At 40.3% G+C, this 22029-nt stretch overlaps 1 protein-coding gene across 3 annotated transcripts; it reads right to left on the minus strand.

The window, feature by feature from the left end:
- On the minus strand, nt 1-20609 carry LOC121688204 (C-C motif chemokine 8-like). 3 transcript variants are annotated; one of them, XM_042067652.1, is made up of 4 exons: nt 20505-20609; nt 6943-7066; nt 6754-6824; nt 1-303 (listed from the first exon to the last, which is right to left on the minus strand). In XM_042067652.1, exons 1-4 carry the CDS (start codon nt 20587-20589, stop codon nt 287-289), a joined length of 297 nt encoding a protein of 98 aa, XP_041923586.1. In that variant the 5' UTR covers nt 20590-20609; the 3' UTR covers nt 1-286. The 3 variants fall into 3 exon arrangements, 2 of the variants coding, with proteins under 2 accessions (XP_041923586.1, XP_041923587.1); XM_042067653.1 differs by lacking the exons at nt 6754-6824; nt 6943-7066; nt 20505-20609 and adding exons at nt 438-508; nt 833-947; nt 1305-1379; XR_006024522.1 differs by lacking the exon at nt 1-303 and adding an exon at nt 5936-6576.
- Between the last annotated feature and the right edge of the window lie 1420 nt (nt 20610-22029).

Here is a 22029-nt window from a genome sequence, read left to right on the forward strand (position 1 = left end):
TGCAACACAGACAGAAAATTAAACAATTAAAAAATGCAGTTCTGTATTTATTCCAAAATGCCATAGTCACACCCATGTTAAATGCAATAAATGTGATCCTAAAACCTTTCAGTAGTACAAACTGTGCAGATTTCCACCATCAAGATTATTTATCAGTGGATTTTTGAAGTGTAAAGCTTAGAGAGTAAATATATTAGCATTTGGATATTATAGAGAAAGACAACTTCCTGATCCCGCTGCAGGTTCTACTCCAGGGTAGCTCTTTGTTAAGCAAAGATGTTGGCATTCATTGTGGTTTCAGATCTGGAAAAAGAAGAGCAAGTTTTATTTATTTACCCACTGAACTGTATTGGTAAGTTAGTTTGAATATGCTGTAACAAATATGATCATTCATGAAAAAAATAACATAAGATTGTAGGAACAGAGAGAGACCTGACCTTTCAGCTTTTTTGCCACCCATCGTGCCTTTGGGTCAGTGCAATAATTCTTATTATCCTTTGTGGTAAAACTGAGAAAAAAATACAAATATTATAATTACCTATATTTTCCTGTTAGAAATATAAACATAATACTTCTATGCGATAACAAGCATACAATCACAGTGTTATTCAACTGGAACAGAATTAAATAAATGATGGTTATTACAACATCTTGCCAAAGGACTGCAGTTGAAAATTAGCTGGCTGGCTCACACTGGCACATTTACAGAAATGTTAATCATTGTGTCCTGCCCTTATACATAAATAAATTAAATTAAATTAAATAAAAATGGAAATACTGATTTAAATGTGTTTATTGTCATTTAAAACACTATCAGCCTCCTTGTACTCACACAATGGCATCGAGGCATGACTGGTGTGCATGCAGGCGTGTAAAGGACTCAATGTTTTTGATTGGAGCATTGGAAACTTTCTCGCAGCATGGAGGATAGCACCTTGGCCTGCGGTCTGAAAGATAAAATAAAGCACTAATGAGTCAGTAACGTAATTGAGGATCATGGAAAGAGTATTACAGAGAACAAGAGAGACATCATATACAAATACAGGTATGCATCCACTCACACAGACGCCTGCACACATAAACCCACCTCCACTTAAGTGCATTGCATGTTTAATGTTTAGATATGGTCACATATGCATGTTCTAATTCTATTTAGGGGCAAAATTGGCAAATATACAAAAAGCTTGTTTATTCTAGGATGAAACATAGCTTCAGCTCATAATATCCTGCTCTGAAACAGAATGCTTGACATACTTAACCAAACAATAATAACAACAAGAAATGTCTGCCACTGATTTACTTACCACCAGTGACGGCGTTAACCAGTGCCCCCACTACAACAATCAGCAACATTTGCCTCATCATGCTCTAATCAACAGCAGGTTTCATATGAACAGAAAATAGCAAAGTATGTTAGGTTTAACCCCAGACCATATAAACGTCACTCACACAGGAAGTGGAGGCAATTAAAACTCCACCCTCAACCACGAAATAAAGCTAATGTAAAGGTTTATTAATATAAAACAAGCCCCTTACTAATCATTAGCATATCTGTTTATTTATCTAAAGCGACTTACATTACAAAACGACTTACAATTACTACAAGGACCATTCTCCCCAGAGTAACTCAAGGTTACGTGCCTTGCTCAAGCGCACAACAGTGGCAACACAGAACACAAACACCTTAGCCACTATTCTACCCCAGCTCCGGCATAATCAATAATAGCATGGGGACAGGATTAGAAGAGATCATTTGAGATAATGATCTTTCTTGAAAGTGCAGTGCAAAGGTATAGGCCTACTGCCTCAGTGTGTCAGTGTAAGTGTCACAGGCTTGATTGTCTGTGTTTGTGTGCTTGTCTTGCTGGTGGACCATGTCAACCTCTCTTGAGTCAGAGGGATGAGCGCAGTGTAATTCAATCACATGTTCTTAGGGGTCACAACTCAAAAAAGGTTCAGAACCACTGGTCTAAGAGACAGTGCACCCATTTATCATTTCCACTGTAAAGGGTTCCACATGTGTATTAAAAATGCTCTGGAACAAGGGTAACATTATTTATATACAGTTTGTGATAACATAGCAAAACTATTTCCACAGCCTTTCACAGGATGTCACAGTCTTTCTTTAGATGTGTGACAACAAGGGCCATTAACATTTTCCACCATTGTTAACAGAAGCTCTGACAACATACAATGTCCAGTGTAATGTAATGCTCAATCATCACACTGTCTTAGGATGACACAGTAGTATGCTGATCAATGTATAATAGTGAAGCCAATGAAAAATGAAAATGTCAAGCATGGATATATGACTCTGTGATCTATGAGCTTATGTATTGTCAGGCCCCTCAGAAGTAGAAAGTGGTTGACTGCAACAATGAGGTTGGAAAGTGAAACCATGACATGTGGACCACATATACATTGGGGGGCTATGTGAGATGCAATATTTGCACAGTGCACTGAAGAAATTCTCAGGCTATGGTTAAAACGTGAGGTCAGACTTGGGTGATATATGCCTTATGTCACGTCTGCATGCACCACACACTAAAGCCGATGATTTTGTTGACACAATTCATCTCTTCTTTACTGGTCTATGGTATGGTTCTTAAATCGTCAATGCAGGTATCAAAACACTCAAAAAAATTTTTGAGGAAGAATATTTATATCTTTTTTGTAGATTGTAGAAATCAACCTATTGTGAAGGGAAACAGAATATTTGTCATGTCCTGTTGGTGATACATTTTTAAAATTAGCGATTGTAGAGAAATTAGTATTGTTATAATGGTTTGAGCTATGGCTTATCAAACGTATCCCTAGCAATGGAAATATATGCTTGGTCATTGGTCCATGAATGCCTACTAATCTACACACGTCAAGGATTAGTCGAATACCAGATATCCGACTATGTCACCAGGTCTCCAATTCCTGTATGTTTTTCCTTTGGTAGACCTCAGATGAAAGCACTTTTGGGGTGTTAGCGGACATCACTCGCATGTGATTTCCGCTAATGGCATCCCAGGACCATGGCCAGCTACCAAGCCAAATTTGCTATTCTCTACACTCAGTCTAAGCAATTTAATGGGCAAACTAGTGAAATTATGTTTTCTAAACAATGTTCGGGAAGAGCCCATATGGTTGACAGTGTTGGGTAGTAACTGATTACAAGTAATGTGGATTACGTATAATCAGAGTAAAAAAATAAGTAACTATAATCAGGCCAGATTACATAAAAAAACAGATTATAATATAAGATTACTTGATTGCATTTTGTTTATGTGTTTCAATACATACAGGAATGGGAGAAAATACATCAGGGTGTGGCCTATTTTAAAATAAAATACCAAATTCCCTGTTTTTTAAATTGTTACGACCCCGTATCCGTATTATCCGTAAATTAGTGAAACACACACAGCACACAGTGTACTGTACACACAGTGAGGTGAACCACACACTAACCCGGAGCAGTGAGCTGCCTGCTACAGCGGCGCTCGGGGGAGCAGTGAGGGGTTAGGTGCCTTGTGTATGTGGAGAGCAGTGCTCAACCACTTCCCCTGTCCACATTTTTCCTACTGGGTCGGGGATCGAACCGGCAACCCTCCGGTAGCCTGTAGGCCACAGCTGCCCCTGTAGCTAGCTGGTACATATCTGTGCAGTAAGTATGTTGTGTAAACTTCCTTCCCAGTGCCTCAGAGTTGTGCTAGCTGTGCCAGCAGCCTGGGCTTCTATCTTGATTGTTAGCACACTCGACTCCCGAATCCAAGGTGTTGCTGTTTACGGGGCGAGTGCCGGACTGAGTGTGCAAACCAACACAAGGCATTGGTGCCGTGACCCGGATCAGGGCCTAGTTTCCCGATAACGACGGAGACACGCTCTTACGAGGGTTTTCTACGATTCATCTTACGATCGTTCGTTTGGTTATTCCGACTGTTTCCCGAACATGCTCGTAGCGGGAACGCGCGTGCACTGCTCTTAATATGCTCTCAAGGAGAGCTGTCCACGTTAATAGTTCTGAAATATCCTCTCATTTGATGGTAATGTCAGGTGACTGCATGTCACAGCTGTAGGCCTACCGTTTAAACTTCGGATCTACACTTTAATTCACATCAAGACGAAAATAGAAAAATTCTGACATCCGCATGTAAGCATCCCAAGTAGGCTATATACCACACACAGACATACATAATGATTATTTAAGATTAGATTGTTGCACCGTTTATGTCTATGTCACTTAAGAAGACATTTGAAGATAAAGAAGTCAAGTAGGCTAAGAAAGTGAGGAAATGTTTAGGCTTAAATAACATATAAGCCTACAATATGCTTAGATTTTGACGCAGCACAGACTAAACCACATGTTCCTTTCTCTGTTTTTACCTCATAGGCCTAATAAAATATAGCCTTCACTTAGCAAAGATAATGGCAAACTATTCTGGCAACGTCTCATTTCATAACTTGATTGCATTTTTGTCCGCTTTTAATCACATTATTATGACCATGAAATGTATGCTATTTTGCACGTTAAAATCTGATTCATCACAAGTAAACACAATAAAGAATGGGAACGTAAGTTGGTTAATGTATTCTAAGTTGTAATTCCCCTGTATGTCCTGTTGGTGACCTTAGTGAGAAGTACTGTTAAGACACTCTTAGCCGGTAACGAGAACTCTGGAGCACTCGTAGATCTACGAGTGTTTTCACGACGCTCTTAAGCTACGATGGTTTCGGGAAACAGTCGGCAAATCTTAAGAGGTTCATAAGAGGGACTTTACGACGCTCTTAGGCTTAAGATGCTTTCGGGGAACTGGGCCCAGGAGTGGGTAGAGTACTGAAAATCTATACTCAAGTAAAAGTACAATTACTCCCTTCAAAAAATACTTGAGTAAAAGTAAATATTATCATCTCAGAAATCTACTGAAGAAAAAGTACTTTGTTAATAAATTACTCAATTAACAAGTAACGTTTTTTTTCACATTTTGATACTTCTGATGGCCCTTTTAAAATTAGGCCTATCCTTTACGCCTGGCTTCACACACTCTCACGCCAAACCCCCGATTTCTCACAGTGAAGTATCAACCCGGTGGTTCAAGCACCTTTTTACTGGGGTACGTGGCCCAATACTGAACTGCTGTACCCCACTAAAAAGTCCAGGTTCAACTAGACCTACTCGTCACACAGATATCACACAGCATATCACATGAACAAGTGGAATCTAAGCTTTCCAATCATATTAGCACCAGGCAGGGGGGCTGCTAGAAAATTTGGGACCTATGCCTCCCCCCCCCCCCCCCCCCCACACACACACACACACACACACTTTACATAATGCAATAGAAGATATTCTGGACATTCTTGGCAATGGCAGACATCCTATTCTCCGTAAATATCAGTGTAGCATCAAAATGATCTTGATTGAGTGTCTTTTTTATTCAATGTATGATTTTTGAGTTTTTTATTTGAAGTAATCCAAAAGTATTCAGATTATGTTACATTATTTTTGTAATTCAATGGGTTACGTTACTGATTGGTGTAGTCTGTAATGGTTTACATTTCAAAGTAATCTGACCCAACACTGAGGGTTGATTGACATCCATCACTCACCCCACTTCCATTCATAGGATATAAAACCCTCCTTACTGCCCTTTACGTCATGCTAGAGTTGCAAAGCCTTGCACCTCCTCCCCTGCTCCTCCATTTCACTATCAGCACTAAGCTCTAAATCACCCCTCATCCATAGGGGTGGTCAGTGGACATCACTCACATTGTTTCCGCTATTGGCATCCCAGGACCATGGCCAGCTACCAAGCCAAACTTTTCCAACCAAGCCAAGCCAAGCTACCAAGCTATTCTCTACACTAAGCAATCCAATGGGCGAACTAGTGAACCATATACTGTAACCCAGGATTAATGACAAAAGGCTCTAATGATCATCACACAAGTATTAAAGAAAAATAGTTTTAATGATCACAGCTGCAACACAGACATACAATTAAAGAATTAAAGAAGGTTATATGAAATTAATTTCAGTTCTGTATTTATTCCAAAATGTCATGTTCACACCCATGTTAAATGCAATGAATGTGATCCTAAAACCTTTTAGTAGTACAAACCAGAATGATTTTCATTTCGGTTCGTTCATTATTTTTTCCTTCCTGTTCCAGTGTTCCAAGGCCTCTCCTCTAAATGGTAAACCGGTTAATAATGTTCCTTTAAAAATTACATTGTCTTTACAAATTGATTTATGGCCAACTGTCAACTGCATGACAGGCCTAAAATTGAAAATAATGTTTTCACTTCGGAACAAGTGAAATTGATTTTGTTCCTGTTTTTGGTTACTTCCATCCAAAAACTGTGTTCTTTTCCGGTTTTTGTTTTCATTATTTGAACTGTTTCTAATCCCTGGTACAAACTGTGCATTTTTCGCTCCATCAAGCTTATTTATCAGTGGGTTTTTCAAGCGTAAATATATTAGCATCTGGATATTATAGAGAAAGACAGCTTCCTGATTCCGCTGCAGGTTGGTTCTACTCCAGGGTAGCTCTTTGTTAAGCAAAGATGTTGGTAGTCATTGTGGTTTCAGATCTGGAAAAAGAAGAGCAAGTTTATTTTTTTTTATCCATTGAATTGTATTAGTAAGTTATTATGTATATTAGATGAATATGCTGGAACGTATATGATCATCCATTAAAAAAAAAAAAAAACCCCTAACATACGATTGTACAAGAAACCTAAAAGTTTAACATTTTTTGGAGACCAGACCTTTTATAGTTTTTTCCACCCATGGTGCCTTTGGGTCAGTGCAATACTTCTTCTTATCCTCTGTGGTAAAACTGAGATAAAAATCCAAATTATAATTACCTACATTTTCCTGTTAGAAATATAAACATAATACTTCTATGTGATAAATGTGTTTATTGTCATTTAAAACACTATCAACCTTGTACTCACACAATGGCATCGAGGCATGGATGCTGTGCATGCTGGCGTGTAAAGGACTTGATTTTTTGGATGACAGCATTGGAAACTTCCCTGCAGCATGTAATAGGCCTAGGGAACTTGTGTGGCCTGCGGGCTGAAAGATAACACAATGCTTGAGATTTTTTTTTATCTTAAATAAACTTCAACCAGTGCAACAGAGAATAATTCTGTAGGCAGACACAAAGACATGGTTGAAGGAGTCAAGTGAACAGAAATACCAAGAAGCAGGCGCGTCGTTAGACCTGGGCATTGGGGGCTATAGCCCCGGATCCTCTGGGGATAGCCCCGGATCTATGGGCCGTCAACAACAACAACAAAAACTCTAATCGTGAATGAAATAAATAGCCCCGTAGAAGAGACTTTTGTGTTTTGTGTCCATTGTGTGCATTAACAGCAGCGCAAGAAAATGAGGTATGTAAACACTCGAAAAACGCAGAAGAGCCCCGTATAAGAGCTCCGGTGTGATAGGCTGGTTGCGGTCATGTGACACACGCAACCAACCACGTCAGCAACGCCAGTAACGTCAACGCTGGTGTCTGGAGCATGTGTACGTAGAGAGACGAAGTGACACGAACGAACGCCGAAGCGCTCAACTCGGAGAGGTTTTGTAATTATAAAAGTAGTATAAAAGTATAATTTTATGCAGGAAAATGGCTGGAAGTAAGTTGATACGTTTTTTTCCATTTGGTTGCATTTTATGTTTTTTGTTTTAGGTGTTTTTTTATAGTTTCATCAGCCAGGGTTCTTATAATATAGGCCAGGGCTCTTATTGCGCTTGGGGCTCTTACTTTGGGGAACTTTTGCCAGTGACTGCATACACATCTTTGCAATTGCAAAATTCATTCACCTAATATATTAATGTTTTTGTGTTTTTGTTGTTCTTGTTCTTTTGTTGTTTTATAGCTCCATCAGCCAGGGCTTTTATAATATAGGCCAGGGCTCTTATTGCACTTGGGGCTCTTATTCTGTAAATTTAAGTGATTGCATATGAGTTTTTGTTTTTATAGATTCATCAGCCAGGGTTCTTATAATATAGGTCAGGGCTCTTATTAGTTAACACTCTTTTGTAGGTTATGAAGACCTTTGTAATCACACTTGCAGTGTATTAGTTATTAATGAGATAGATTTTATTTGTGCATATTATTACATTTCTAAGGACTCTTATTCTAGTGACTGTAGGCTATACAAATCTTTACAAAACAATTGCAATTGCAAAGTGCATTCACTTTATATACATATATATATATATATATATAAAATGGTCAGACCTTATATGACACAGGATTCCACACAACTTATTGTACTGGTGTAATTCACTGTTAATTGACCTGTTTGTGCTCCTATAGGGGCCAGAATAAAATTTAAATGTCAAATTCAGTGGTTCCTCGTTTGTGTCTAAAGATCTGTTATAAAGATCTACATCTGGTGTCTAAAGATCTGGTTTAAAGATCGGTTCAGCATACTCTAAAGCATACACTTAATTAATGAAAGGGTTGTTTTTGTCTCTAAATCATAACCATAACCATAATGAATATGATTTTTTGTGTGGCTGTTTTTTCCGCTTCATCTTTAATTGATTTATATTCAGCTCTATCTTTGCAACTATGATGCAATTAATAAAACAATCTTGTCACACTTTCTGACGCTGACCAGTGTGGTAAAGTCTGAGAGCAGCAAGAGAAAAGGACCTGCGTTGAAGAAACCTGTCACTGAAGGAGGACAGCCCACTAGGCGGAGCCCAAGTAGAGAGAGCAGCTTCAAGTATGTTGGAGTACATATAGGCTATTTGAGGACTTGACCTTTGACCTGGGTTAATCACATCCAAGCTCAAGTAAACAATTAGGAGGGAGGGGGGCGGGGTGGGGTTGTGGTGCAGCATCCATGGCTGTATACACGAATCCGGCGAAACTACCAGAAGTAAGCCGGCGCCATTACTGAGCTGTCGCTGGGTAGCATTACGCCCGTGCCTCCTATTGGATTTGTTACGTCCACTGGGATAACAGCCGGCGATTTACGACTGTCTCACTACTTCTTTTATAATGTCGAGTGGGAAAACATGTTCCGTTTTCAATTGTTCCAATAGCAGCAATAAAATTACCAGTTGGAACAAAAGAAAAACGTGAGACACAAAATACCCTGGGTCGACTGCCCCTGTCTGGTAGATAACGTTACCATACGGTTTGCACAGATAGCAGTTAGTTGTACCTTACCCTTTCCTTTTGAAATGTGAAAATTAGATAAACAATGGTCACAAATGAAAAACATGAATTCGTTTATTTGATATCCATTTATTTATTTATTGTTGCCAAATGGACAGATATTTGTTATAGTTTCCTCGTTGGCTAGCCTAGCTAGCATAGTTATTGCTGACGTTAGCGCTATCGATACAGTAGTTAAGTAGATATAATATCAACCTAGTCCCAATTATGTCTTTATATCCTCATTCTCTACTCTAAGCTATTTTCATAAATAATCTGTAAGATCGCTTGTATCTTCATCTGTGACCGGAGGCCACTGTCTAACATCATCAACCCAACAAGCCATAGTGCTACTGCCTGGCTGTAGCTGTCAATGAGGGTGCGTTATCACGGAGGTTTGTTTACATACCATATTGGATTGGTTGTGTCCACTGGGATAACAGCCCGCGATTTACGACTGTCTCACTACTTATTTTATAATGTCGAGTGGGAAAACATGCCAACTTGACAGATATTTGTATAGTTTCCTCGTTAGGTAGCCTAGCTAGCATAGTTATTGCTAACGTTAGCTAGCTACAGTAGTTAAGTAGATATAATATCAACCTAGTCCCAATTGTGTCTTTATTTCCTCATTCTCTACTCTAAACTATTTTCATAAATAATCTGTAAGATCGCTTGTACCTTCATCTGTGACCGGAGGCCACTGTCTAACATCATCAACCCAACAAGCCATACTGCCTGGCTGTAGCTGTCATTGAAGGTGCGTTATCACGGAGGTTTGTTTACAGCTCAGTAATGGCGTCGCCACAAGATGGCAGCCTACACAAAACGCTCGCCGGATTCGTGTATAGCGTCCATACCAGCTCTTGGGGGGGGGGGGGGGGGGGTTATTGGGCAAGGTGGATGATATGTGCCTGACGACCCTTACATACTGAGTGTGGTTTGTCCTGAATCCAGTTGCATATGCTGGAGCTGTTGCAGGTGCTGAGTCCAACTTCATGTAATTTGATACGGAGTTTGTTCGGCAAGATTGTATTTAAAGCTGAGCTAAAATCAAAAAAGAAGCCTTGCATGTGTGTTCCTGTGCTCTAGATGTTCTAGCAGAGGGTGTAACACAGTCTATGCCATCCTCTGTCAACCTGTTATTTCTGTAAGCAAAACTGGTATTGGTTTAGTGAAGGTGGTATGGCAGATTTTATCTGTGTGATGACCAGTCTCTCAAAGCATTTCGCTGCGATGGGGGTGAGTGCCACAGGCCTGTAATCGTTCAGGCCTGTGACACTTCATTGCTTGGGAAGAGGAACTATTGTCGCTGATTTGAGGAATGCAGGGACCCATGAAGTTGCCAGATACAGGTTGAAGAAGAAGACTGGTGCAGAGTCTGACATCATGGGTGCTCAGGACCGGGCTGGTGTCATTAGAGAGGAGAGGAGGAGAGGAGGCAACAGAGAGTCTTTGTTATCCCTGGCAAATTAGACATAAAATAGGTTTAGCCAGAGACTTTCTAATGAGACACAGCACTCAAATCTCCCATAGAAATGAATGGGGTTTCCACAGCTAAAAGTTGACATGTGAATACATCACGCCAATCATGTGGTGTGTTGTGAATACATTGTGCCAATTAGGTGTTGTGATCTTGCAGCTGGAGCGAGGTTGGTGTGTTGTGATTCATGAAGCATTGTGCACGCGCAGTTAAGCGAATAAAGCCTAAAGTATGGTCCCGCGTCTGCGTCCCGCGCACGCGGCACTGGTGAGCGCGTGACGAGAATTGCGTCATTTTTACAGCATGCGTCGCGTCTTTGAGTCGACCGAAATTTAAGACCGCGCGTCAAAGTGACGCGTAGACTGCGCATGTGTGAAACGGAACTGCTGTAAACACTCCCCTCCAGTAGGTGGACCACATAGAAGAACAACACTTAAACGTAGAAACAAACCTAGACAGAAGAAGACTTGTTTGGTTACCATAACGACGATGGAACAGAGCGCCTGTCCTCAGCTTGCCTGGCTTTGAGTTACGTGAGACACCACGACATGGAGTCAACTTCGACCAATGTAAAGCCACAATCCACAGATACATTCTTTAACATTATATTTAACGGTCACTTTACCATCTATGGTGTAGAACCCAAAGTATTTCAAGACACCACATTTTAGATGAGTTGGGGACGTAATTATCTGTCTGCTGGCCGTTCTGTGCGTTACCTTTGATTGTCGAAACAGGGTGGCTGCATGGGCTCATTGTGGCTACTGGCTATTATATTGGCTTGATTTGGCCATGAGCCCTGGATCATATAGCACTGAATGAGATGGTAAACAATAAAATAAAACTAATCATAGACAGTGACAGCCTTTACTCCATGCATGGAGAGCTGACATGACTTCGGATTAAATGCATCTTTTAAAAATGAGCGTATGCTGAAATCAAATCGCAAAACCCAGAGCCAATTAAAGGTATCTATCTACAACGCTCAGGCGAAACCCATGTAACACTTGCTGATCGAGATGCATTCTCGCCTGTTCCTTATATAATACGTTATCAATAGTGATTATAATAATAAAGGGAATGTAGCCTACCTCTCCCAGGTGCAATCATTATCACCTAGCCTACTCCTGAACAATGCTGAATTCAAATCTCGAAACTCGCCTGTCAACACCGGGAAATGCGCTACACAGCACTAAAAACCGAATAGTTTATTTATAGTTCGACTACGGATATTTCACGTCATGTTCGAATAAAAGTGACAGCCCTACTCCCTGCATAGAGAGCTGACATGACTTCGGGTTAAATGCATCTTTTAAAAATGAGCGTATGCTGAAATCAAATCGCAAAACCCAGAGCCAATTAAAGGTATCTATCTACAACGCTCAGACGAAACCCATGTAACACTTGCTGATCGAGATGCATTCTCGCCTGTTCCTTATATAATGCGTTATCAATAGTGATTATAATAATAAAGGGAATGTAGCCTACCTCTCCCAGGTGCAATCATTATTACCTAGCCTACTCCTGAACAATGCTGAACTCAATCTCGAAACTCGCCTGTCAACACCGGATAATGTTATCATAATAATAATTGAAGGAATAACCTAGGCTACCGCTCGCTCTAAATACACCCATTATCACAGTGAGACATACATTATGAACACAAATAGTTACTTCAAAACTTTTATTGACACGTCATATTTACAGGTTTTTGGTTCATACTTTTTGGTATGAGGCAGGTGTGAAGACTCAATACAAATGTAATTGAGGACATCTGTACGCACAACTCTTTCTTACCATGACACTACTGCATGTGTTCAGAAAAATGTCTTTACTTTGTATCGCACCAATATTGCTGCCCTCGCAGCACCGAGTCACTTAGCTACATGAGTAGCCTAATAAGCAAGTAGGCTAAGCTAGTCTCTCAGCTATACCAACAGGTGTGCTGTGTGTGTTCTGGTGGATGATAAATGGAGCGATGTGATGGGCCAGCTTATCAAACTTCCCAGCAGACAGGCGAACGTACTCGTGGTGCTTTTTCCTTCATCAGCTCTTCCTTCGTTTAGTGCTCGCACATCCCAAGTTCTTCTTTTCTTCAGGCGTTTCAGGCTTCTTTGGTGGTTGTGTCCTACTTTCAGGCTCGACGTACCGCCCCCAGTTGGTGGGGCAGAGTATCACAGTTAATCCGTAGTGCGCAGGCGCTAACCTTAACAATTTAACGCGCATTCAGGACAGCAGAAATTGGAGTATGCTTCACGTCCACGGCAAAAATGACGCACGTCTTGGACACGCGCCAATGTGACGCAGGAGCATGCCAGAGCCTTAAGTGTCATCCCACACCTGCTGGGGGTTTACTAAAAATGGGCTTCAATGTAATTTTTGTACGTTGGTTTGGCATATCTAATGCCCTTTCTCAGAGCTGTCCTGGCTGCACTGTATGCCTTGATATCCCCAGATCTATATGCTGCATGCGTTAATTAATGATTGTGCCTTTTGAAGTCATCCAAGGTTTTTGGAGTAGTTTTTGGCTCAGAGATCAGGGGACAATGGCCTCAGTGAGGTGTCTAAGAGGACATCCTTGAACTTTCAGCACAGTCCTTCAGCACCAATCCAGGAATGTTGTCTGGTGGTTTGTAGCAAAAGGTAATTTTCCCTGAATTTCCCTAATGTTTGATTGCTTTGTTTTGTATGGTACAGGATGCTGCGGCGTGAAGTTATTTGGGGTGATGGGCCTCTTTACGACTTCAGCAAAGTCCCTAAGAGGAAGAAGAGGCGAAGTGACCAAGAGGTGGGAGAAACCAGTAGAGACAACAGGATGGCAACAGGGCCATGCATTTCAGAAAGCGGAGCTGCATTAGAGTCAGAAATTGTATGTATTCGTTCAAAATCACTTGTGCATTGTGTTCTGAATCATCCAGTGTTACATATGCCTTGCATTACCATTTTAAAGGCAGTCACCCAACCAACACTGCCTATATTGCATTGCATTACTCATTATCATATTTAATTTCTTCAGGGTTAAACCATCAATGCGTTTGTGTACATCTCTTGTTGAATACATTCTTAACCTTGTGATCATTTTTCATACCACTTAGGTAAATGATGTGGCAGCTGTCCAGGACACCTTTCCCCTGGACAGTCTGTCATCTTATATTTTCCAATTACGACAACATAATGCTGTAAGTGTGTGCAATGCCACAGCCACCGTCTTTGCATTGCCTGACTTCAATGGTGAACATATGAAGCTTGCCGTATGTCTATATATAATCTTCATTCTTAATTTTACCTTCATATCTTTCTTTTTATATATATAAATATACTGTATACTGAGACATCAACATATATTTTCTTCTTTCAGGACAGCAAACATGTTATTGTCCAAAGAAGTGGCAAAATGTTGACTGACAGAGCTGTATGGCTATTTAGCTGCTCCTGCTCTGACAGAGGAGCACAGGAGTTAATTGCTTCTTTAGCAATGAATATTTGTTCTGAAGAAGCACGTAAGATCAATTAGATGTTAAATATAATAAAGAATAAAATACAGTCATTTCTTTAACTATAGTATTTATTTTACATTTTTATGATCAGCTATATTATTAAGACCTAAACTATCTGTATCTTCCTAAACAGTGATAAGGCAAAACTATTGTAGCCACATCAAAGCTGTCGAGCAGATTGTGGAAGGGTTCGACAGTGGATGTGGAATTCATCCAGTGATCTTTTCAGATCACAATTACAATGCTGCTGACAGCAGTTGTGGAGGACTTGAGGTGTTTCATCTTGACATGTAATTATTATAAATATAAATTATTAAAAAAAAACTGTGGTATGGTATTAAATGGTATTAAAATAGTTTTCTAATAATCTTTTCTTTTCATGATCTGTGATCATGTCTTCGGACACCTTCTGCTGCCTCACCTGCTGCAACTCCAAATGCTGTCATGCATCCGAAGTTAAACGCTTTTTGGCTGAAGATATCAACAATGCTGAAAGTGATGTTGGCATTGAGATTAGAGGCCTGATAACTGAGGAAGAGACCCCCTCAGGCCCAACTCAGGCCAAAATGCCTAAATGCCACTCTACTGAGCGCATCCCATTTCGGGTGGAACCAGGCTCAGTCCGAAATTCCCCAGGCTATAATCCACAAGCCCATGTGCAGGGGGACAAGATACATCTTTATAAGATGTCCTGCAGGGCCTGTGGATTGGCACAGGGAAGCCCTGGTGAGGGAAAGGATGTTCCTCATGCTAGGAACTTTTTGTATGAATGCAAAGGTTGGTATACTAACAGTGGATGCACCATAAGTCATATTTCTGCAAAATGTCTTAGCTCTTCCATTTGGTCTTGTATTTATATAAGAAATTGCCTGAAATTTGTGTTCATGTGTCTTGTTACAGTGTCTTCCTATGTATGTGTCGAGTGTGGCAGTGTGATGGTATGGTTATGATGGTAGTGAGGACGCCATTCTAAACATGGGGGCATATCTTGTCTCCCATGAAGTGCTAAAGGACTACATGTACCACTTCATGCAGACTGGGTGAGCGTTTTAACTCTGCAGTACATATCTGATCTGGTTCCATACTATCCATGTGGGGTTACATGCCCACCAAGTATCGTGTACCCCGGTTTTTCAGTGTCCCGGGAATCCTTGACGGAAATTTGGGCATGCGAAAAAGAAAAAAAAAAAAAAGAAAAATTCTGACTAAACCTATATGACTGCCGCTTCGCTGCGCGGCGGTCATAATAATTGTATGAGAAAGCTCAAAGTAAGTATCTTTATAAAGTACAAAGTAAGTATCTTTTTTCCTAACAATACAAACTAGATCTTTTTATCTTAATATAAGATTATTAAACTTGGTTAGATATCAGATTTTGCAGCACATGGTACAGAACACAGGGCACTGTGCCCTGTGTTCTGTACTATGTGCTGCTTTGTTTTCCCTTGTCATGTGCTTTTGTTACTTCCTGTGTTCTGTACCATGTGCTTTTGGTTCTTGTCTCCGCCCCTCACCTGAGCCATGTTCCCTAATTGTTGCCTTGATTGCTTTCCACCTGTGCCTTGTTAGTCTTGTTATATGTTGTGTATTTAAACCCTGTCTTGTGCGCTTTGCTGGATTATTTCGTCAGGTTCGTGCTATGTTCTTGTCTGTTATGCAATTGTCAGTCTGTGTGAAAGAATATGCATTAAAATCTAGTTTGATTCCACTTCCGTTCCACTGATTTGGTGTTTAGGTCCAATCAAAAATGCCTTTTGTTTTGCCTATTTGTCACAGTCGGGCATGATTTATCTTGGTTATGTCGCTTGTTTGGAGTGGGTGTGTAAGTTTCAATTTACTGTCACGTCTGCCCTGATTGGACTGGGGGATTCACGGGTTGATTGCTTATTGAGGCAATTAGGAGGGAAATGCATCCATTTAACTGCCCGTGGCTTCCTCCACTCTTGCACAATGGTGAAATTGTTAATGGGAGGAATTATTTGACTGTCATGCTGATTGCGGAACTGACTCCTCGACATGCGATGTGATGTGTTATCTAATGTCTGGCGTGTTGTGATCTCTACTGTTTGCTGTGATCTCTATTGCTTGCAGTGATCTCTATTGGGTGTTGTGACCTTTATTTACTGTGGGGAAACTGATCTCATGTGTGAATACATTGAAAGTGAAATGGGGGCATTTTTTTTGCATCAGTCATGTACTATCAGTATTTGTAAACGCTGTTTATTATTATGACCGCCGCGCAGCGAAGCGGCGGTCATATAGGTTTAGTCAGATTTCTTTTTTTTTTTTTTTTTTTTTTCTTTTTCGCATGCCCAAATATCCGGCAATGATTCCCGGGACACTGAAAGACCGGGGTACACGAAACTTGGTGGGCATGTAACCCCACATGGATAGCATGGAACCATCATTTTTCGTTTTGATCTGTAGCCCCCCCGCTGGACTGGACCCCCCCGAAAGGAGGGTAGGGCAGACACAGTTTTCTGTGAATATCTCGAAAACCATAGGGTTTAGGAGGACCATTTTTTTTTTTGTATGTTGATCTCAAGGGGCCATGTCAACCCATTCCATAACCACTCATTTCATGTATAGCACCACCTAGTTAAACACAAAAAAGTAAAAATGAGGTGTTGTAATCAAAGGTATCTGTGACCTAACATAGTCAAAACTGCACGAAATTGGAAGTGTAGGATCATTTTGACACCCTCTGTATGCACGCCAAGTTTTGTGGAATTCCGTTCATGGGGGGCCACACAATAAATTAATTTATGTTACTATACACCAACTGGCCTGTAGGTGGCCGGAGACAGTTTTCAGTGAATATCTCGAGAACCATAGGGCCTAGGAGGTCCACCTTTTTTATGTATGTTGGTCTTAAGGGGGCATGTCAACCCATCCCATTACCACTTATTTCATGTATAGCGCCACCTAGTTAAAAATTAAAAAGCAAAAAATTAGGTGTTTTCATCACAATATCTCTGGCTGACAAGGTCAAAACTGCACGAAATTAAAAGTGTGGGATCATTATGACACCCTCTGAATGCATGCCAAGTTTTGTGTACTTTCGTTCATGGGGGGCCTTACAATAAAATAATTTATGTGTACATTTAGTGATGTACACCAACAAGGATTCCTGGGACACTGAAAGACCGGGGTACACAAAACTTGGTGGGCATGTACCCCCACATGGATAGCATGAAACCGTCATTTTTCGTTTTGATCTGTAGCCCCCCCGCTGGACTGGACCCCCCGAAAGGAGGGTAGGGCAGACACAGTTCTCTCTGAATATCTTGAGAACTGTAGGGCCTAGGATGACCATTTTTTCCGTATGTTTACCTCCAGGGGTCATGTTAACCCATTTCATGTGCACACATGTGCACAAACAGATACACACACACACACACACACACACACACACACACACACACATACATTCACAGTAATCATACGTATGACACATACTCACACAATAGACATATGTACGCTTGCAGGCACACACACAAGCACACACATAACATAAACATAACACAAACAATCAAGAATTTCTCAGAATTATGCACAGGCAAGATGGGGATGGGGTCAATTTTACATGTGAAATCTATGAACTAATCATGTTTTGGTACTTGTTGTCTAGCAGATACCAATGAGAATTGAGTGCTGATAATGCAATTTAGTGAGACAGTTAGAATCATATAGGCCTCTCAGCGTGATTTATTTTTGTGGAAAAAATGTGCTGGACTGGGCGGCGGTCATATTTTGTACCGCTCTGCGGTACATCTAGTTTTATTTTTTTTTGTTCTCATCTGGGGGTTGTGCTATCAGTGGTATTCTGTTCAGCCTGGGCCTTGGGAGGAGGGGTAGTTGCCTACAATGTCGGTTCTGGTTTAGCTACTCTACCAGCCTGCCTGTCCTGTTATTGTGTGTTGTGGACCATGCTCTCTGTACAATAAAATAACATTGCCAATATTTGTGTGGTATTGTGTCTCCGAACCTATCATTGGTGGAGTTAAGGCTACGACATATTCAATTGCCTATTCATTGTAAAGTTGTCTGTCTTTAATAAATGTAATATATGTTATTGCTACTCCACGTGTGACTTTTTCTTTACTGTGATCTTGCCCTGAGCCAGGCTATGTAATGCTTTTTGTAAAATGTCCTATTGAAACTCCCCATAGGACTTCTGGTAACCCAAAATGCATACTGACAAAAGCCTTATTGTGTGGCAACCTCTTGGTGTAAAGCATAATTCTGGTCTCAAATGAAAGGTAACACACTGAGGTTTCTTGTAGACTATTTGGATTGTATGTCCAGTTCTGATGTAGAATGACTACACAAATAATATATAATGGAATATGGAATAATAACACAAAACACTATTTTTGCCTTTTCTTTTGGTTCAGATAGTTCTGTTGGTTCAGATAGATAGATAGATAGATAGATAGATAGATACTTTATTGATCCCCAGGGGAAATTCAATTCAATGGGTGGGTATTAGATGGACTATACATCTGCACAACTAATATTGAATGAATATTCAATTTCTATGGGTTCCTGTAAATATTTCAGTACCCAATATGCTGCATCTACTTATTCCTAAGGATACACACTGCAGCTAAGGTAGGGAAGCACCACAGGTGGAGGAGAGGGAGGTGTGCATTTTTTATACAAATTAATTGAGACATATAAAGATTAATCTGACAATGTAAAAATGCAGCCCAAACAAAGGCAATGTCCTCTGTCTGTGGTAGTTTCAGAGGATGCTGCCTTCAGGAAAGTGAAAGTATCATAACTCACAAATATGGGTTTGTGTCTGTCAATTGTACCTAGGGTGATGAGAATTAGTCAACATATTAATGTCTCTCTATTAATGTCGTTAATTAATTAACGACTCCTACGACTTTCCCCTAAAGATGCCAGCTGCAGCAGCAACATTTCCGGAAAGGTACTGGCTTGATGAAATTCATTCTGGACTCTCAATCCGACCACATAAAGACCTCGGGATACTTCGGTTTAGCTTTAGGGACACTCTACTCACTACCACGCAGGGGTGAAAGTAAGCCGGTACTGGCCGGTACGGAGTACCACTAAAATATTTGGAGAGGGTACGCCGTACCGGAAAGAAAACTATACTGTCTCTGAAAAATATAGCACTTTCAGCATGACAACACAACTGCTAACGTCAAATTACCAGAAGCAACACGTTTCCCCCAAAATATATTTCATATACATCGTTCTGAACTGTATCTGAATTGTGTCTAAACCTCCCGTGCAGCTGGACAGACAACGAGCAAGCTATAGCACGCGTACAGTAGCCTACAGTAATTGTGCCAACGTGCACTGGTATCCAAAGTGTTTTAGCAGACGGACGTTTCTTGGAAAGTCTCCCAAATAAAAAAAAAATACAGGCTAAAGAAAAATATGTTGATGTTTCAATAGCCTATTCTGGTTTTATGTGTGCAGTGTTTCGCTGGAGAGACAGGAGACAGACAGTGCGTGTACGGCTTAACCAGATCTTGCGCAGCAATAATGAAAGTGTTTTAGCGGACAGAAGTATGTTGCAGTCTCCCAAATAAAAAGGCATGACTCAAAGAAACGTGTTTCATGATATACAGTAGCCTATATAAAAAAAAATTGATTGGAAGTGGGAGCGAGCAGAGTAACTAGGTTAAAAAAATAAATAAATGATGAAATTAAGTGTTTTATTCATAATCAAAAACAGATGCAGGTGGGTTAAAGAGTGATACTAGAGTGATAAGAAGTCCTAGTGAATGCTTGATAAGTAGACTATAATACAGTAAATAAACAAATAAATAAATAATAAATAATTAGGCTAAGTGAAATTTTCGGCGCGCGCTCTGGGCGCGCATTATAACTCTATATCATAGTACCACCAAGAAATAAAAACTACTTTCACCCCTGCTACCACGTAAGTGTAATGTTGTTTGGAACTGTAGAAGAGGTATAAAAATAGCTTTTTGTAGCGGCTAAATGACATGCCCTGGTCACTTCCAGGCTAACAAGTTTTGACTAAAAACGGTAAAATCGAACTTTCTCAAAACACATCCGAATGACATGATTTTGATGTCAACTCAACGTATGTACTCCCAATCATCCGTAAATTGATCTAAAGTGCATTTTACTCCGGATAATTCCTTTAAGTGCATTACATGTTTAATGTTTAGATATGGTCACATAATTCTATTTAGGGACAAAATGGCCAAACATACAAAAAGCTTGTTCATTCTAGGATGAAACATAGCTTCGGCTCATAATATGCTGCTCTGAAACGGAATGCTTGACATACTTAACCAGACGATAATAACAACAAGAAAAAATGTCTGCCACTGAATTACTTACAACCCATGACGGCGATAACCACTGCACCCAGAACAGCAATCAGCAACATTTGCCTCATCATGCCCTTATCAACAGCAGGTTTCATATGAACAGAAACTAGCAAAGTATGTTAGGTCTTAGCCCCAGACCATATAAACGTCACTCACACAGGAAGTGGAGGCAATTAAAAGTCCACCCTAAACCACAAAATAAAGCTAATGTAAAGTTGTATTAATATAAAACAAGCCCCTTTACTATTCATTAGCCTATCCATTTATCCATTTTCCTGCGACTTACATTACACAGCGACTTACAATTACTACAAGGACCATTCTTCCCAGAGTAACTCAAGGTTACGTGCCTTGCTCAAGCGCACATGGCAACACAGAACACCAACACCTTAGCCACTATTCTACCCCAGCTCCGGCATAATATATCAATAGCACGGGGACAGGATTAGAAGAGATCATTTGAGATAATAATCTTTCTTGAAAGTGCAGTGCAAAGGTATAGGCCTACTGCCTCAGTGTGTCAGTGTAAGTGTCACAGGCTTGATTGTCTGTGTTTGTGTGCTTGTCTTGCTGGTGGGCCATGTCAACCTCTCTTGAGTCAGAGGGATGAGCGCAGTGTAATTCAATCACATGTTCTTAGGGGTCACAACTCAAAAAAGGTTCAGAACCACTGGTCTAAGAGACAGTGCACCCATTTATCATTTCCACTGTAAAGGGTTCCACATGTGTATTAAAAATGCTCTAGAACAAGGGCAACATTATTTATATACAGTTACTGATAACAAATAGCAAAACTATTTCCAAAGCCTTTCACAGGATGTCAGTGTTTCTTTAGATGTGTGACAACAAGCGTCATCAACACTTCCCACCGTTGTTAGCAGAAGCTCTGACAACATCGTGCAATGCTTAATCGCCACACTGTGTTAGGATGACACAGTAGTATGCTGATCAATTTATATTAAAAACCTTTTTAGATTCAAATTACAATGTTAAGCCAATGACCAATTGTGCCAAAAATGTCAAGCAAATGTCAAGCATGGACATTTGGTTCTCTGATCTATGAACTGGCCAGGCCCCTCAGAAGTAGAAAGTGGTTGACTGCAAAAATGAGGTTGGAAAGCAAAACCATGGCATGTGGACCACATATACAGTACACTGCACTGTGTTCATGGCTGGGGGGGCTATTTGAGATGCAATATTTACAACGAAGAAAGGCTCAGCCTATGGTTAAAATGTGAGGTTAGACTTGGGCGATATATGCCTTATGTCACATTTGCATGCACCACACACAGCCGATGGTTTTGCTGACACAATTCATTTCTTTACTGGTCTATGGTATGTTTCTTAAGGTGTTAAAACTCTCAGATTCTTTTTTGAAATATTTCTATGTTTTTTTGTAAATTGTAGAAATCAACTCATTGTGATGGGAAATATTATTCATGTCCTGGTGGTGACACATTTTTAAAATCTGCGATTCTGGAGCAAATTAGTATTTTTATAACTGTTTGAGCTATGGCTTATTGTGATGAAATTAA

Source organism: Alosa sapidissima, chromosome 17 (assembly GCF_018492685.1).
Source record: "Alosa sapidissima isolate fAloSap1 chromosome 17, fAloSap1.pri, whole genome shotgun sequence".
Lineage (NCBI taxonomy): Eukaryota > Metazoa > Chordata > Actinopteri > Clupeiformes > Clupeidae > Alosa > Alosa sapidissima.

Excerpts from the sequence above, each read along its gene's own strand:
- LOC121688204 (XM_042067652.1), bottom strand. The coding sequence starts at position 20,589 with ATGAAACCTGCTGTTGATAAGGGCATGATGAGGCAAATGTTGCTGATT. Across the intron at positions 7,067-20,504 it reads GGTTATCGCCGTCATGGGTT|CCCGCAGGCCACACAAGTTC; the intron begins GTAAGTAATTCA and ends GTTATCTTTCAG. Across the intron at positions 6,825-6,942 it reads CCATGCCTCGATGCCATTGT|TTTTACCACAGAGGATAAGA; the intron begins GTGAGTACAAGG and ends TTTTTATCTCAG.